General features: G+C 57.9%; 1 protein-coding gene across 2 annotated transcripts; it reads right to left on the bottom strand.

Moving 5' to 3' along the window:
* Nucleotides 1-1,081: 1,081 nt before the first annotated feature.
* PDLIM4 (PDZ and LIM domain 4) lies at nt 1,082-16,201 on the bottom strand. 2 transcript variants are annotated; one of them, XM_058540166.1, is made up of 7 exons: nt 16,045-16,200; nt 11,154-11,305; nt 7,002-7,083; nt 2,350-2,531; nt 1,991-2,154; nt 1,541-1,658; nt 1,082-1,398 (listed from the first exon to the last, which is right to left on the bottom strand). In XM_058540166.1, the coding sequence occupies exons 1-7, from the start codon at nt 16,135-16,137 to the stop codon at nt 1,194-1,196; spliced, it is 996 nt and encodes a 331-aa protein (XP_058396149.1). In that variant the 5' UTR covers nt 16,138-16,200; the 3' UTR covers nt 1,082-1,193. The 2 variants fall into 2 exon arrangements, with proteins under 2 accessions (XP_058396149.1, XP_058396154.1); XM_058540171.1 differs by lacking the exon at nt 1,541-1,658 and having other exon boundaries at nt 1,328-1,398; nt 16,045-16,201.
* Nucleotides 16,202-17,459: the final 1,258 nt, after the last annotated feature.

Raw genomic sequence — 17,459 nt, 5'->3', positions numbered from 1 at the left:
ACCTTGTGTTGGCAAGAGCTCAAGGAAATGGGTACTGTCGTGTGCTGATGGTGCGAGTGTTAATAAGTCTTTCGTGGTTTTTGATAGCACAAAACTGAAAATAGCACAAACGTACATTACTCGGTGCTCACTAAATAAACGAAGCTGCTTCCTGTCCGGAGCAAGCTAACGAGAGGGTAGATCCACGTGACCTGGAGTTCAAGGACGTGTCGTCCGGTGTGAACAGCCACAATTCACCAACTCTGATACCACCCATATTTTTAAAAAGTGTGAGTCTGTACCGGCGTGTGCAACCGATCGGTGAAAGGCTCCAGGCAGACCCATCACGCTGTGGCCACGGGGCCTCCGAGGGGTGGAGTTTACTCCTCGGCTTTGGAGATAGCAGCATCGTGGAGGGTGCGGCCCTAGGCAAGTGTTCTTTCTAAAATCTTCCTTCTCTCTCCAGCTCTCTCTCTCCCCCCTCTCCTCTCCCCTTCTCCCTCTCACACACGCATGCAGTGTGCCCCTTGGTGGGGAGAGAGGGGAAGGGGAAAGAAAATACGGTTGCGGAAAGAATAAAGTGGGCAGGTGAGAAAGGGCGGGGAGAGAGAGGAAGAAACCCGAAGAGAAAATGCCAAGAATGCCAAGAGGCGTATACCCCCCACAGCGTCCGGCGGTCTCCCTTAGTCCTATTCCCCTGTGGGGCAGTCCCTCTTGCGGCTGCTAGGGGCCACCTGAACTCGTGCTCACCTTCCTGTCTGTGCTCACCTTTGCCACACCTTTGCACACACAATGCCTCACCTTGTAGAGTTCTTCCCTCCTCATCCCTTAGTTCTCAGCTGACACCTTCTCTGACTCCACCTAGGTCAGATCCATTGGCGAGACGTCGCTTTAGAGCACCCCAGACCTTGCCTGTTAATAGAACTGCCCTTGTGATTCATGTCTGCCATCCACCCCAGCTGCGGCCTCTTTGAGGACAGCACAGCACCTGTCTTGCTCACCATTGTACTCAGTGCCTAGGACATGCTTGGCACCTGAACAGATGTAGCACTCAGGAGCCACAGCCTGCGCTGGAGAAAGGCAGACCAGGGCGCTGACAAAGTCGAGGCAGAGCACAGGGAGTTTATTAGAGAGGCAGGGGACAAACACATATTTACACAGGCCGCGCGGGCACATGAAAAGCAGAGGAGAGCACTGGAGGTTCCGGGGGTGGCTCAGACGAGTTCCACCTTGGCATTGGGGTACACTGCCACCACGTCGTAGCCCTCGGGCGGCTTGACGCGCGCCTTGGCATGGCTCTCGCAATAGAGCCGCTCGTCCAGAAAGAAGTAACCGCGCTGCTTCAGGTTCAGGCCGCAGTCGCTGCACATGAAGCACTCGGGATGGTAGAGCTTGTCCCGTGCCTTGACGATGGTGCCCCTGATGGGGAGACCAGGAGAGGACAGCGTCGGGAGACTGACAGATTCTCGAGCGCGCCCCCATCCTGGGCCTCGATGGGGGCCTCGGGCGAGGTCAGGGGAGAGCTGGGGTCAGGGTGGGGAAGGCAGGGGCGGGTACTCACACGATGCCGTGGCCGCAGCGCGTGCACTCGGGCAGCCCCTGCAGGCCGCTCAGTGGAGCGCCCAACTTGCTGGGCGTGGGCTTGAGGTTCCGGGGGCCGCCAGGCCCGGGCCGCTCCCCTGTAAGCCGGAGCGCGGGTGGCATGAGCCGGGTGCGGAGGTCAGAAAAGGGAAAAACTTCACTTCTGCGGAGTGTGGGGCTGGGCCCTGCTTCCCGGGCTACTGGTACAGAGACTAGGGAGGGGCTTTAGAGGACATGAGGCAAGGGGCTGCAACAGGGGTGAAGTGGGAATCAGAACGTACGGGTGCAGTGAGGGGTGTGGGACTGAGCGGAGGAGACAGGGGGAGGGGCAAGACGTGGGGTCGCAAAGGCGAGGCCACGGGGCAGGGCGGGCAGTCCAGGCACTTCAAGGAGTGGGAAGGCAGGTGGGGTAAGGTGGTGGGAGTCTTACCGCCCTCGCCAGCCTCTAGCATGCCCTGCAAGTAGCGGAAGGAGCCTGACTGCTTGGGCTCTGCAGCCGTGGGCTCAGCTGGCTCCCGTAGCATCCTGTACACCTCTGAGCCTAGGTCGACTCCGCAGTCGCGGCTCCGCGAAAGGCCTCTGGCTAGGTCAGTGCTGGGCGAAAGAGATGCATGAAGAGACAGGGTTGCAGTACCAGCCTTCACTCTGTCAGCTCAGGGGTCTGGTGAGGTTTCATGGGTCAGAATGCAACCAGCTGAGACCCAAGGATCAAGTGTCAGGGGTCAGGATGGGACCTGGTGAGATTTGAGGGATCAGGGTGTGGCTTCAAAGGCCATGTTTCTGTACTACCTGAGGGGTGGTGACACTTGCAGGGTGCTCATCTGGGCCAGTAAGGCAGCCTCACTGCTATTGCCATTGTGAGGGACTGGGAGGCGAGGTGGCTGTCCATAAGGAGATCCCAGGCCTGGCCTGCCATCTTCTGGCCCAATCCCGGTGGCTGAGGACCGCCTGCTGGTCGTTGGACTGCCATCCTACAAGAGAGAGGGGCCTGAGGCACTGGGAGACCCAAAGAGGTAGGGCCTCTGGCCATTCCTTGTACACCCCACCCCTACCCTGCTATGCCAGGCCTTCCTGGATGTTGGCTGGCTACCCCTGCTCTGGCATCTCTGGGCTGTGGTGCCCAGCCAGGGAGGGGTCAATGGGGGAAGGGCTGAGCTTCGGGCCTGCTTCAGCCCCTGCAGAAATGAGAAATGCCTGTGGAAAGTCACACAAAAACCTGAGTGCCTGAGACTCAACCTTGGCTCATGAGCCCTGTAATGGTTCTGACCACCAGTGCCCATGAGGGATGGTTTTGGGGCAGGACCATCCCAAGAAGCCTTTTAAGGCCAGCATGCCTGGAGCAGAGTGTGTGGCTTCCTTGCAGAGGTGGTCCTGATGCCAAGTCTTCCTGCCTGCCAGAACTGTACTGGGTACTGGATGGCTCCATGGATGGGAACACAAAAAGGAACTCCTGTCCTGCAGCCAGGAAGGGTTATCAATCATTGTGTGCCCAAGGCCCTTTGGTGGGGGTAGACTGAGGTTCAAGGTGCCACTGTGAGGTCACCCCCCTCCAGGCCTGTACCTTGCCCCCATTTCCTGCTTCCCAGGCCAAAATGGGTAGCCTTCTATAGGCACAGCAGATGAGGGGCAGAGGCTGGGCCAGGGCTCAAGGCTTCCTACCCCACTACCCCATGGCCAGCCTGATGCCCATGGCTGAAACATTTGGAGAAGTGCCCCGAACATATCTCATTGGCCCATGAGAAGGTAGTATCTCTGTGGGTGTGGGTCTGAATGGGAACTGGGGATCTTTGTCCCTGCAGAGTCCAGAGCCATGCTGCCCCTAGCTTGCAGGCACATACAGGCATGCTCACAGCAATGTGGAACATAAGCATGCACACTCCCACAAAAGGCTTTTACAGACATACACATGCATGAAAACAACACATGCACCATCCAGTCCACCTACACACACCTAATTACACATACACGGTTACATATACTCAAAGCCAGTGCTGGTCACCCTGGGGATGACCATGGTGGCCTCCATGGCTGGGATGAGGTTGGTGGCCAGAGCAGCCTGACTTTAGGATGGGGCTCAAGAGTCCAGGCCATGAAGGTGTGTGTCAGCCTCAGCCTCGGAGCTGACATATAAATTTCCCCTCCGCTCTACAGTGTGGACAGGGAGACTAGGTGGGGAGGAAAGGACATCTTCCCTAGAGGGAAAGAGCCTGGCTTGGACTCAGGCAGCCTCCAGCACTGGGGCACAGTCAAGCCTGCAGGGCTTTTCCCCGACTGCCACTGCTTTCTGCAGCCTCTGAGCTGGGTGGGAGCTTGGGGAATGGGTGGATGGGAGCTGAGTCGGGGTGGCACTCCCACTTCCCCTACCCCAAAAGACAAAAGAGAGGGTCTCTCACTGCCCAGGTGGGCCCCTACCAATGAGGCAACAGCAGCAGGAAAACCGCCATCCCCACTGCGTCCAACAAAAGCCCCTGAAAAGCCAGAGCACTCTTGCACATACGTCTGCAGGGCAGGCAGGCAGGCAGGCAAGGCTGGCCTGGCCTCTAATGGGGACCAGATGGGCCATGGGCTGTGGGGGCAGGGCTGGGCCTGGTACAGAGAAGGCTTCAACAGGAAGGAGAAGTCAGAGTGACCTAAGGAAGGAAGCCCTCACTCACCCCCACCCCGCAGGGTGTGGGAGTCTATTGCAGAGCCCCTCCCACACTGCCCCTCCCATGGCCACCCATGCAGCAGCCTCTCTAGCTCTGAACTCAGTGGTTAGGACACACATGGTAACCTCAGTCTTGGTTTGAATCCCAGCTCTATCACTCACTAATTAAGCACGTCATTTCACCTCTCTGAACCTCAGTTTCTCTATCTGTGAAATGGGGAATGTGATGGTCTCTATATCATAAGTTCCTTGTGGGGATAAAATGAGACAGCTGCATACAAAGCACTTAGCATAGTGCCTGGCACATAGCAAATGCTTGTTGGATGAATGGCTGTCATGGACATTCCTGGATTTCCCCTCTCTGTGTGATGGTGCACCTGGTACCATGTGCTCCCCCTCTCTCTGAGTACCCACCAGCTGCTGACTTGGGTTAGTCGGCAGAATGTGGGTAACTGCCTGCTTGCTCATCAGCTTCCACGTGACTGTGGTCAGAATCTGGGACATTCAACTTGGATGGAGATGGGTGCTGAGTCCAGATGAGCACTGGCACCTCCCAGAGGCCAAGCTCCAGCTCTCTGCTGGTCTGGAGAGGACAGGCTGGGTGTGCAAGGGCTGCTTGCTCCACCTGGCTTGCCTTAACCCATCACCTGCTTCTCAGCTTAAATGCCACCCTCTCCAGATAACCTTTCCTTAGCACCATCCTTCTTCCACCCTGGGCTGGGCCAAGTGCCTCCTGTGTTGCCACGTGAGGCCTGAGAAGGAGGGTGTCCTATGACCCTACATGGAAGGTGGGCCTGTCCCATCCCACTTAGGGGTGGGTGCCAGGGTACCTTGTGTTGGTTTTAGGGTCAACTGTGGTTTTATTCCTTCTCTGATGGCTCCAGCTGGGCCTAGCCCCCACCCCCTGTAGGGAGAGGGTGGGAGTGGTGTGGGGACAATGGGCCCTGTGTCTGTGTTACTGAGGACACAGCCCTGCAGGGGCTGGGTGGGGGTGTTTCTGTCACCACCCATGGAGCTCATGACCTTTTAAGTACAAAAGGAGGGCAGCAGCTGAGGGGCTGCCCTGTTGCTTGTGGAAAATCCCTCCGCCTCCAGCCTGAGCCACTGGCAGCCTGGTCCTTGAGGAGGTCAGTGAGGGAAAGTGTGGGGGCATGGGGAGCTGCTTTCCAGCCCCCTAGGCCTACTGGCCTTGAGCCTATCCTAGAGGACTGAACAGAGCTGAGCTTCAAGTTCCAAAGCTCAGGCCCCCTTGTCCTATCCATCCTGGCACTCACACATGAGAGCTGGGCCTCACACAGGAGCTGGGGGCCTGCAGTATGCTGCTCCCTTCTGCCTGGCCCATGTCAAGCCTGGCGGATGTGTCTATGCCACCTCCCCCAACACCCTGCCCCTGCTCCCATGGTCCTTGGGTCCAAGGGAGTACCAGAGCAAGCTTCAGAGACACAGTTGTGGCCATAAGTCTCTGCAAAAACAGCTGAGGTCCTAGATAGAGGAAATCGATAGCCTCTCTGTGGCCCTGCCCCATCACCTCATCCCTTGCCTATGCCCTCCCACCCCCTGGGACTTTTCTCCGAAGCTATGGTGTACAATCTTACCTCTGGGCCTTTGTATGTGCTTCCCAGCACACTTCCTCTCTCCATGCCCCTCTGCCTGCCTTATTCTTCGTAGGCCTTCAGGTCTTGCCTTTGATACCCTCTCCTCCAGGTAGCCCTCTCTGACCTCTTGGTTGGGTCATATGCCTACTCTGGACTCCTTTGGCCCCTGGCTTCCACCATCCCAGAACTGCTAAGTGCCTCTCCCCTTCCAGAACAGGCACTCCCTGGCACGTTGTAAGCATTTGGCCTCAAGGATGCCAGCAAAGGCTAAGTAGGGAACAAATGTCAGAGCAAGATGGGGATTGGGAAGATGGTGAGGGAGAGGCCATAGCATATCCTTCCCTCTGGTACAGCAAAGCCTCCATGGTGAGAGTGGACACAAGCAGGCCCGGGAGGCCATGGCCCCACATGCTGGGTCCCATGATTCTGGCTCAATCACAGACTAGTACAGTCTCCACCTAGCCCAAATCCTATGGCCCAGAGATGTAGAGCTGGCTCTCAATACCTCAGTCTTGCCCACTTGGCTACCCCACAAACCCATGGCAAAACGAGGCTCTAGAGCAGCCTGGCCCCCCTCACTCTCCTGGAAGATAGCACCATAACCGTGACTCCTGTCGTACACAGAAAGGTGACTGAGCAGACAGGTCTGCAGCCTGAGGTCTGCTAGGTGCAATCACAGGATGGCCAGGAGAAAACTTTGGCCTTGGATAGAGCAAGGAAGTGCCTTATATTCTAAGATGAGCCCTGTGGCCTGAGGCTGGCTCTGGCCAAGTGGGTACCCAAGGCTAGGATGAGACCGAAGAGTGCCCCATAGCCTGAGGTCACTCCACAGCCTGAAGTTGCCCCCCAGCCCACCCCCAAGCCTGGTGACTTCCTCCTGGTCTGGTATCACTGGGCCCTAGAGTGAACTCAAATGGGTGTGTGGAAGCCCTGAGCCAAGGCCTGGCCCACTCCTTGCCCACCACAGGCACCTTTGTCCCAGAATCCAGAACTGCCTGTAGTACAGACAGAGCCCCCAGCAGGTGCCCACCACCTGGGAAGCATGGGATGGGGCATGGGCATGCTTCAGTCTCTGGCCTGGGCATCTGAGAGCCATGGTGAGGACATCTAGTGCAGTTAAACCTGTGGACCAGGCCCAGCCCCTCTGTCCTGGGCTCCCCCCTGCCCAGCCCCCCTAACATGACAGTGTCTGTACATACCTGGGCCTCGGGGTCAATGTGGATCCTGTGTGCCTGAGCCCTGCTGTCCTCTGGGGCACTAAGCCAGCTCCTGCCTTCAGGCCTGTGGGAAGAATTAGGATGGTCAGATATGTCTGCTTACTATGCCCACTATGCCTGGGAACCAGGACCTAGAGGGGCTGGGCTCTGAGCCCAGAGTCACCTAGGACCAGGCCTGGCACCCTGCACCAAGAAGGACACCACCACAGTGGTTTCCCCTGCATTAGAATGGTAGCTGCTATGGCAAGGAGACATAACTCTAGATCTGCCACCAGCCTGCAGTGGGGCTATGTGTCCCTCCCCCACCAGCTCCTCCATTCCTCTCTGGTCTGGTTCCTAGAGAGGATGCAGCAGAAGCCTTGCAGCTTTCTCACTCTTCCACCTTCTCTGTGGCCTGCGGAAGCTCAGCAAAAAGAGGGCCAGCTCACGGCAGGGCAAGCCAGGCCTCACACACTGATCAGCTAGGAGCTCATCTACTCATCCCTCTTCTATTCACAGCCTCTGGCTGGGTCTGGGGGTTAGGGATCCATGGGCTCTGGGGAAAGTGGAATGGAGGCTCTGAAGGGTGCGCCTCCCCTCCTGCTGCTGCCGGCAGAGTCATCACCAGTGTCTGCCCAGCCCAGATGGGAAACAGGCCATTAGGAAATTCCTGCTTCGCCATAGAAACCAAAATCCAAACACCACTCAGGAGGGAGAAAAACATCATAAACCTGCCATAAGCAGGACAGGCGTGGCCGAGAGGCTACAGGCCTGGGGCCCAGGCCTGCCACTCAGTAGCCCTGTGAGAGGGCAGACCAAGAGGGTGCTGGACCCTGGACCAGCAGGGGGCTGTGAAGTGAGGCTGGTTAGACCAAAGTGGAATAATGTCCCTACTTCACCCCAAAAGGCCTCCTAGGACTTCTTTTTTTTTTTTTTTTGTGAGGAAGATCAGCCCTGTGCTAACATCTGCCAATCCTCCTCTTTTTTTGCTGAGGAAGACTGGCCCTGGGCTAACATCTGTGCCCATCTTCCTCCACTTTATATGGGACGCCGCGACAGCATGGCTTGCCAAGCAGTGTGTCGGTGTGCGCCCGGGATCCAAATCAGCGAACCCTGGGCTGCCGCAGCAGAGCGCGAGCACTTAACCACTTGCGCCACCAGGCCGGCCCTAGGACTTCTTGAGGTCTCGCCACTGGGCCAGCAGCTCAACCCTGCCTCTCTCTCCTACTCACCGGAGGGTTTTAACAATCTGTCTACACCTGTAGTCTACACTCACTCTGCGTTTCCTCACCTTTGCCCATTCCTTGCCCCCCTGCAGGCTACCTCTCTCCTCCATAGCCTTCGGAGGCCTGTGGCATCAAGACTCTGCTGCCCCAGTACAGCACCACCCCCACTGGCATCTGGCTCCAGCCCCCTCAGCCAGGCTCACAAGTGACTGCCCTAACTCACAGCTCTAACTGTGGCCTCCCCCAACTCGGAACTCCGCTGGGATAAACCTAGGACATCTCGTGTGGCTATTTGGCCTTATACTTACAGAAGTTCTGCCCAGGAGAGAAGTACAAGCCTGAGGTGTGAAGGCACAAAGCACCCAGAGCCATGAGGGTGGCCCAAGACATCAGATCAGAATGAAGGGCTTATTAATGTGTCAACCTCCATCCCCAGGCCTCCACTTCAAACTAGGCAGGTGGCTCCATCTGCTATCTTTAAGCAAAATGACAATCAAAGGTTGGGCAGTGCAAAAGCATCTTGTACCACACATAATAATGACAGAGACCCCATCAGAGGCCTCAGGGTTGGAGCTGATGCCGGGAAGGTCCTGGACCTACAAAACATGCCCAGAGAATGTAGGTTATCTTGGATTGCTGGATACCTGGCTTTGAGTTTCAGACAAAATAAGCATAGCAGGGAAGCTGGGCCTTTACTTCACTTTTTATCCTATGGAGAAGTCTGTTGAGGATTAGAGCCCTCTCTACACAAGAGGACAGGTAGGGAAGCTGGTCTAGGTAGAGATCTGGGGTTGTGGACAGAGAGTAGCTCACTCCAGCCAGCTCACCAGGCTGATCCTCCACAGAGGCCATGCCGGGGTGGGGGTGGGGGGTCTTTGGGGCCCAGGTATAGGTCCTGGCATAGTAGGCAGGATGAAGAACAGGGTCAGAGGCCTTGCAGGTGAGAAGGTACCCAGGAGGAGAGATGCTGGCCCAGAGGGTCAACGTAGCCCCCATATCTTCATCCCCCAGAATCTCCCTGTGTGAGAAGGGACAGGGGGCTGGAGGACAGGACCTCAGGTTTTCACCCTGACTAAGCAGACCTGGTATGTCATCATCACTCAACTGCCACATCACAAGACAATCCCCACATCACAAGACAATCCCTATTTTAGAGTTGAGGAAGCTAAGGGCTCTGAGATTAAATCACTTGGGAGGACAACACAGTTCTCAACTGTAGAGCTGGGAGTGGAACCCAGATCTGTGACAGTAGAGAATGTGCTCTCACCTGCTCCAGGGCCAGGCAGCATTTGAGGGCTGAAACACCCAGAGTGGAACAGGTCAGTGGACCCCTGACTCCATCATGCCTGGCTTGGAACAAATGACCAGGGAAGGAAGGAAGGAAGAGGGACCTCCACCCTGCCCCCACCCCGCCACCCTCCCCTGACATCATCCCCTCTGGGAACCTCCCGACTCAGGCCCCTTGTGAGTCTCCCCTGGCCCCTGCCCCACTACCACCAGGGCTTCCCTTGTTTAGACATGCAGAGTCAAGGCCAGAGGTGAGTCAGGGTCCAGGAACCCAGCCAAGTGGGGTAGCCTCACAGGCCACTCATGGGCACAGCAGTGCTGACGTTTCCCCCAGCCAGCATCTACTCAGTCTGGGAGAGGGTGATGAATGTGATCCTGCTTTATGGAGAAGGAAACCGAGGATCATCGAGGTCATCTAGTGTTCCTAAGATCCCACAGAGTCTGGATGAGGACCAGCTCTACTGAACTCCCAGGCCAGGGCCTCCTCACTGTGGGCCAGGTGGAATGTACAAAGCCCTGGACTTGCAGCTGGGCCCACTCAGTGCCGAGAGCACAGTCAGGAGGCCTGACCCCAACCTGGATCTGGACCAGACACAAATGGGCGCTACTTCAGAACCCTTCTACCACATTTAATGGCTCTGAGCCATTGGATCACCCCCCGCCCTGCTAGCTTTAAGGCATGGTCAGCCGTCTGGTGGTTTGAGGAGGCTTCACCTACACATATCCACAGGGGGTCATGGAAAGTCCCTGTTAGCAGTGAATGTGGCAGAGCTGAACAGTTATGTCTGACTTCACTGGGTCAAGACAACACAGGGGGCGGGGAGATCCCACTTAGCCAGGACCTGGCCAGCTGCCATCAGGACTGAACAATGACCCAGGGCCTGAGCAAGGCTAGGCATGCCCCAGATGGACTTCTATCCTAGACCATCTACAGAGCACAGGGCTTGGTGACCCCCAATCCTCCCCTTCATCATGGGCTGTATAACATTACACAGTCCATGGCATCCAGATTTAACCAGGGCAGAGGCAAGGGCCATGGTGGGGACAGCTGAGGCAGGGGAGCAGGGGGGCTGGTAGGAGTGGGCAGCAGCCAAGTAGAAGGAGTGGAGTCTTTGGGAGTGAGAGAGACCTGAGGTCAAATTTTGCTTTCCACTCCCTCACTGTGTGACTTTAAGCACCCTCTAACCTTTCTGAGCCTCAGTTGTCTCATCTGTAAAGTGGGGACTATATTAAGTTTTACCTTATCAAGTCAGTTTGAGAGTTAAAAGAGGTGTTGGACAAGAAAATTCTTTGAAATGGTCATCAAGCTGGTCATCAGGGGTGGGGAAAGGACTGAAGTCACTCCCCCGGATGCTACCCCAGGTCTTATTTCAGCCCTAATTTTGGGCTGCCTACCCCTGGCCATAAATCACCCAACACACTTCCAGCCCTGAGTTAGAAGAGGGTTTCTTCCCTTCTGAAGCCCATCTCCAAACAGTGCCTGGCAGGGCCCATGAAAGCACTACTCCTTAGGAGTGGGGTGCCAGAGAGATGAGGCAGAGAGGTTGTGTGAGGCCCAGCTCACCCAGGATGCTGGCCACCCATAACTTCTCCTCCCCTTAATTCCCCCTCATCGTCCTGGCCCAGCCTGCTCTACGCGTACCTGCTCACGGAGAGCGTGAGGTGGTCGTGGCAGCCCTTGATGCGGTTCTGCGCCTCCAGGTGTGTCATGAGCTCTGTGCTCTCACCATTGATGGCCTGGATCAGGTCTCCAGGGCACAGAGCAGCCAGTGCGGCCTTGCTGCCAGCATGGACCTGTGGGTGGACAAGCCAGATGGCTGGGCATTGGTCATTGTGTGGCCTTCCTGAAGGCTCTGCTCTAGACCCCCTCCAGCCTCAGAACCTGGCCAGTGCGGCCCTGCTGCCAACGTGACCTGTGGGTGGGCAAGCCAAGAGACTGGCTGAGCCCCCATGTGGCCTTGCTGCAGCCTACGCTCTACACACTCCGACTCCAGCACCTGGAGGCCTGGTGGGATGTGAGGGCATATGAGAGGGGCTTCATCTGGGCTGGGACAAGTGGGATGTCACTCTTGCAGTCTGCATATGTGCCCAAGGACACGGAAGGGACACACAGGGACACATGTGCTTCCAGATACAAAGCATGGACATGTCACAAATACCCTACAAAGACATTGCCCCACCCAGCCAGACTGCATAGCAGCCCTTTGACCTGACATTCAAACCCTTAGTGACCTTGTCTCTCTACCTGTTTCCCCTCATCCCCACCCCTCACATTCACCTCCACCCACCCACACTCTATCCAGACCATCTGAATGTCCAGGGGGTACTCATGGGCACCAGATAATCTCTCACCTCCATGCTTCTGCATATAATGTTCCATCTACCTGGGACATTCTTTCCTTTCACCCCAAACCCTAATTACCAGTTTACTCCTCGTCATCCTTCAGGCCTCAGCAGAGATGCCATTTCCCCTATGAGCCTCTCCTCTGGGCTCTCACAGCACCCGGTGCACCCTCTTTATCGCTCTGCTCCCCTAACATTGTTAGTGCCTCATTCTGGGTCTGTGTCATCACCTCCCCAGGCAAGTCCAAGGCCATCTACTTCTAGCTACCAGCCTGCACTCCTGGGTCACAATTTCACCTGCACTTCCTCTGGAGGACAGGCACTCAGGCCACCCCAGTGCCATTACTGACCCCAGAGGCTCAAGCAATGTCCAAATCTGGAGACTCTTACAATGCTGGTCCCCCGATGAGGGCCCCATGAGGTTGGGGATAGACTTGCAGGGCAGCCTGAGTAAGCAGCCCAGGGGAATTCAGGCAACAGGGCACCTTTCAACCTGTCACCAGTTCCAGCACAGCCTTTGGAAATAGACTTTAGGTATCCTCATTCTTACCCAGCCTCTCCAGCAGTGCCCAGCTGTGGCTCAAGAGCTGCCAGTGACCTTGTTCCTATTGGTGGGGGTGGGGGCTCCTGGAAGCCTGGCCAGGCTCAGTTTAGCCAGTTCTCTGTAGCGAGTGGACAAAGCTGAGGTGCTGGCAGCTCCTTGGCTGGAGTCCTGGTGTGGGCACTGCCTTAGCTGACCTGCCCTGAAATAGGCTGCCTCAAGGAATGTTCTTCTGGAGCATGACACCCTCAGCCAACCAGCCCACCACTACTGTTCACTTGTAGGGCCTGGGCACCTGCACAGGCCTGTCCTCCTGCGGGGCGGGGGGGAACCCACTTGGCACCATCCCACCCTCCCCTCAAGGCCCTGCTGCAGACCCCCTTTCCTTCATGGATACCTGCTCTGTGACAAGGCCTGGGCTCAGCACTTCACCCATAAGTAGCTCATGGCAACCTCTCAACCACCTGGCAAGACAGAGGCTGTTCTCATCCCTATTTACAAAGGAAGAAAGAGAGGCTTGGGAGAAGGGACGCCTTGCCCCACTCCCCATGCGGGAGAGGAGTCTTCTTCTTCAGGGGGGTGGCTAGCTGCAGGATGACTCAGCCAGCACAAGGGGTGCATTCAGGCCCCTGTGGGTGGAGGAAGTTCTCGAAAGCAGGGGTGGCTGGGACTCTGCCAGCTCTGCTAGCCTGGGGAGTTCTGGTCAGAGGAGGCATGAGGCCAGGAAACCGTGACTCTCTCAACTGTCTTTACATGCATTATTGTACTAATCCTCAAGGCAAGCCCATTTCCTAGATGAGGAAACCAAGGTCCAGAGAAGTACAGAAAGAACTCAGTTGATAAAGGGCAGAGTTAGGATTTCAATCCAGGCCAATCAGTTCCAAGTCCTACACTTTTAACCACTGTGTGTTTTTCTGGCATAAGGGAGTGAGGGGAGAGAGTGTCACAGGTAGGAGGATCAGCACGTATATTGGCTCATCTGGGAGAGAGAGTAAAAGCAGGCTCCTGAGCCCATTAGTGAAGAGAGAGTGCTAGAGATGAAGTCAGAGAAGAAGCAAGGACCCAGACCTGTGGGCCTGGTAGGCCCAGGTGAGAAGCTGGCATTTCTCCTGGGTGGTTGGGAACCATGGAGCATTCTAAGCAGGGAAGTCACAGGACAGAGTTGACTTCAGGCCAATCCCTCCGGCTGCTGAGTGCAGGATAAACAGACAGAAGGAAGGGAGAGGGGAACAGTGAGGTCAGCTGGGAGGCTGGGGTATGAACCAGCTCCCTCACCTGTAGCAGCTACATTCCCAGCCCCCGCTCCGCTCCACCCACCCACACTGTGTGGGCCAGGAACCACAGAGTCAGGCGCCATATCATCCCGTACAGTCACAGCAAGTTCCAGACAGGCCTGGATTCCTGTCCCTGCTCTGCTTCTCTGGATACATTACCTTAGCCTCTCTGAGCCTCAGTGTCTCCATCTATAATGTGAGGCCAGGGAGAGTTCCTACTTCTAAGGGCTGTTGTGAGGACTACCTGAGACAATCAGGGCAAATGCCCCCACAAGGGGTGGTGCTCATTCCAGGCACTGGTTGCTGGGGAGCTGGTACCAACACTCTTTAGGGTGGGGCCCGGAACGCTGCAGATGCTCAGCCAAGGCCAGCAATCACAATAGTTTGTGGGGAAGGAGCCCTGGACAATTGTGGGGAAGGAAGCCCTGAGCTTCATGGGCCAAAGTTGCAAGGCCCTAGCTCTGCCAGGCAGCCAGCCTCCTCCCTGTCTGAGTGTGGCTGTCCCCACTGGGTGGGGGAAGTCCTGGAAGTGGGAGGAGATTGGGTCTTGAGCCCCCTTGGTGAGGACACTCACATATTGTCAGTAACCGTAGACCTGCCTTTGAGGGGCAAGCTGTGGCCTGTGCCTCCCCAGTCCCATAAATCTCCCCAGATCCCAACCAAATCCAGGCTCAGCCACCCTGGCTCCTCGGGCCTGAGCTGCAGCCGCGTGACTTTGGGGGACAAAAGGGGTTCTTCCTGGCAAACCCTCTCCCAGCCTGCCTGCCTGCCAGGGGCCTGCATTGCGATCAGCTCCAAACAAGGCCGCCGCTGCTGCTGCTGTGACGTGTAGAGGCCTTTCCTTGGCGGACAGGCAGCCGCGTGGGCAACAGATGTCTCTGCTCCCTGCCGCCTGCGGCCGTCAGCCCAGCCGCCGCCACTGAGCCTGTCAGCGGCCTCACGCCCAGGGTGCCTGGCCCGCCGGCTGGCCTAGCACCCCCACCAGCCCGCCCCGGTAGACACATAGCGTGACACACACAGGCAGACACAGACGCTCACACACACACACACACACACACACACACACCCAGCAGGGATCCCTCGGGGAAGTGGGAGATGAAAGGCTGCCGGATGTGTTGAAGGCCCACCTCACTCAGCCCCAGGGACCTGGTGGCTGTGGGGTGAGGGCAGATGTGGGAAGCTTCCCAGGACAGCTGGGCCTGCCTGTCACCCTGGCCCCCAGAAAGGGATTCCATGATTCCATGCTCCACTGGGTGCCCACCTCCTTCCAAAAACTGGAAAGAAGTCCCTGAACGCCCAGCCTGCTTTGTCCAGCCCCCATGGTGAGAGGTGATGGTAGGGTGGGGGAAGGTGGTTCTCAGTTTCCCTGACACAGGCCCCGGAAGACCAGAGCAGTCTGTGTGGGGGCAAGGGATGGCCCTCAGATGGCCCCAGGACCCCTCCTCTCTTCCCTCCAAACTGGGGCTCCCCAGTGGCAGGGCCTGTTGTCTCCTCTTCTGTTCCCTAGGCTGGGACCCCCAGGGGTAGAGTCTGAGTCTCCTCTTCTGGACCCCAAGGCTGGGCCAGGATCCTGGGCACCCCCTCTGACAAGGCCTGAGTCCTCTCCTCTGCTCCTCTGTTCTCCTCAAATTAGCCACCGCCCAGGGTTTTGCCCCCTCCTCCTCCACTGTCCTAAGCCTGGCGCAGTGCATGGTCCTGGAACCTTGAGGAACTGGGCTGAGGCTATCCTGGCCTCTGGCCTTGTGTTGCCTTGTGGGGTTGGGTCTCACACCTCACAGTCAAGTCTTCCCTTCCCCTGGAAGCCAAAAATTCCTTTTAGTCACTTCCCCTTAGGACGACAGAAGTCATGGATGAGAGACCGACCAAAACCAGAGTGGGGAAGTGGATGGATCTCTTTTCAGATTCAGAGAGGACCTCAGACCTCCCTGGGGTCACCCAGCTCTGCTGGCAGGGACCCTCGATAGGGGACGGTGGCTCTCAGTCATTTTGCCCCAAATCTTCAGGCGGGTTCAGTCTAAGCGGTGTTTCTGGTGTTTCCGGTGTTTTTCTCTGTAGATCTGTCTATACTCCTGGCCCATGACTGCAGTCCTTCCCTGGCCTGCAGTGACTCCCCCAAAATGAGGCCAGCAGGGAGGCTGGTGTGTGAATTCTTGGGGGGACCCTCTAAGAGATAGGGCAGGCCCAGTGGGAGGTAGAAGAGGGGGATGGGGCGGCGTTCCCCTGCCTGGAAGCCTCCTCTACAGCCTGTGGGGTCACCTAGCCAAGCCTTGGCCTTCGAGCCTCAGGGACGTCGGGGATCCCAGTCCCGGGTGGACCGCGAGGACCGGGGTCTCAGATCCAGGACCTCCCCGCCGCCCCGTGGCCGCCGGACTCACCCGCGAGATGGTAAGGGGTGCGCTGAAGTCCCGGCCACCCACCAGGCGGAAGCCCCAGGGCGAAGGGCCGCGCAGGGTCACGGAGTGGGGCATCGCGGGCCGGAGCCACAGCCGGAGCCTGAGCCCTGAGCCGGACACTGAGGAGCCGCCGCCGCCGCCGCCGCCGCCGCCGCCGCCGCCGCCGCCGCCGCCGCCGCCGCCGCCGCCGCCTGGACGCCGCGCCCCGCCCCCGGCCGCCCGCCCCCGTACCCCCCTCCGCCAGGCCCCCGCCCCTGCGCCCCGCGCGCCTGGATTGGCCCCGCGGCTGGCCCGACCCTCCCACTTCGGGGGGCTCTGAGGACCCGCCCCTCAGCCCCCGTCGCCTGCAGCCTGGCACCCCCGCCGGGTTCTCGGAGACCCCGGGACTGGGACGGCCCCGACGGCCCGGATCCTGCCCGGCCTCCGCTCTGCGGCCGCGGACCCGAGCTGGGCTGCGGAAGCTCAGGCATAGGCCCTTTGAAGTCGCTTGTACGGGCGGCGCCGCAGCCGGGGGAGGGATGGGGGGCGCGGTACAGATGGGGGATGGGGCCGCCTTGCTCAGAAACCTCCTCAAGGACCTGGCGGCAAACCTGCGGCCCCACCCGGCCCCACTCCTCGGTGCGAGGAGTCCTGTGAACAGCGAGCATTGAGGGGGAGCGCTGGGCCTGAGCAGGCCTGGGCCAGGCACACAGACCCAGAAAGACAGCAGGCAGCACCAAGTATGGGGGTAGGAACAGAAAGGTACCCAACCTCGTTCTGGGAGGCCAGGAAAGCTGTCTGGAAGAGGTGACCCTTGATTGAGTCTAGAAACAAGGTGCCTTGTCTTGTCCTTCCAGGTGTCACTGCTTCTCCAGGACACTCAGGCCTTGTCCGGCTGCCCTCTCCTCCCAGGCCATCTCCCTGTCTGCACAGCCGCCTCCCTTCCTCCTTTGCAAGGAGAGTGTTTCCCCAGGCTCCCTGGAAAAGCAGCAGCTAGGGTGGCTGTGCCAGGTAGAGGGAGTAAAGTACCTGAGGGGAGTGGAATTGTGGAGCCCTCACTTGGAGCCTTTCCTGGTCTTCTCTCCACTCTCAACCATTGTCCTCCAGGAACATCCTTGAACAGCCTTCACAGGTACCATGGCTTGGCCAGGGCCCTGCATACCACCCTCTGGCTCTCCTGGACACTCCGCGTTTGGCTACATCAGGGCAGCACTGTTTGCTTCTCCAGACTCTGAGGAAGCCCCAAATTTAGCCATTCTTGACAACCCTGTGTGCCCTCTTGGCCAAGTTCTGATGAGGGCCCTGCCCTCACGAGGCTAACAAGGTATGAGGTGCGATGTGTCCACAGAGTCTCTAACACTCCTAAAGAGGAGCGCTGCTTGAGAGGCACAAACCGAGGGTAGTCCAAGGAAGGGGAG

The sequence above is a fragment of the Diceros bicornis genome, chromosome 1 (assembly GCF_020826845.1).
Source record: "Diceros bicornis minor isolate mBicDic1 chromosome 1, mDicBic1.mat.cur, whole genome shotgun sequence".
NCBI lineage: Eukaryota > Metazoa > Chordata > Mammalia > Perissodactyla > Rhinocerotidae > Diceros > Diceros bicornis.
Note: the sequence above shows the minus strand (reverse complement) of the source record. Positions and strands in the feature narration are given on the sequence as shown.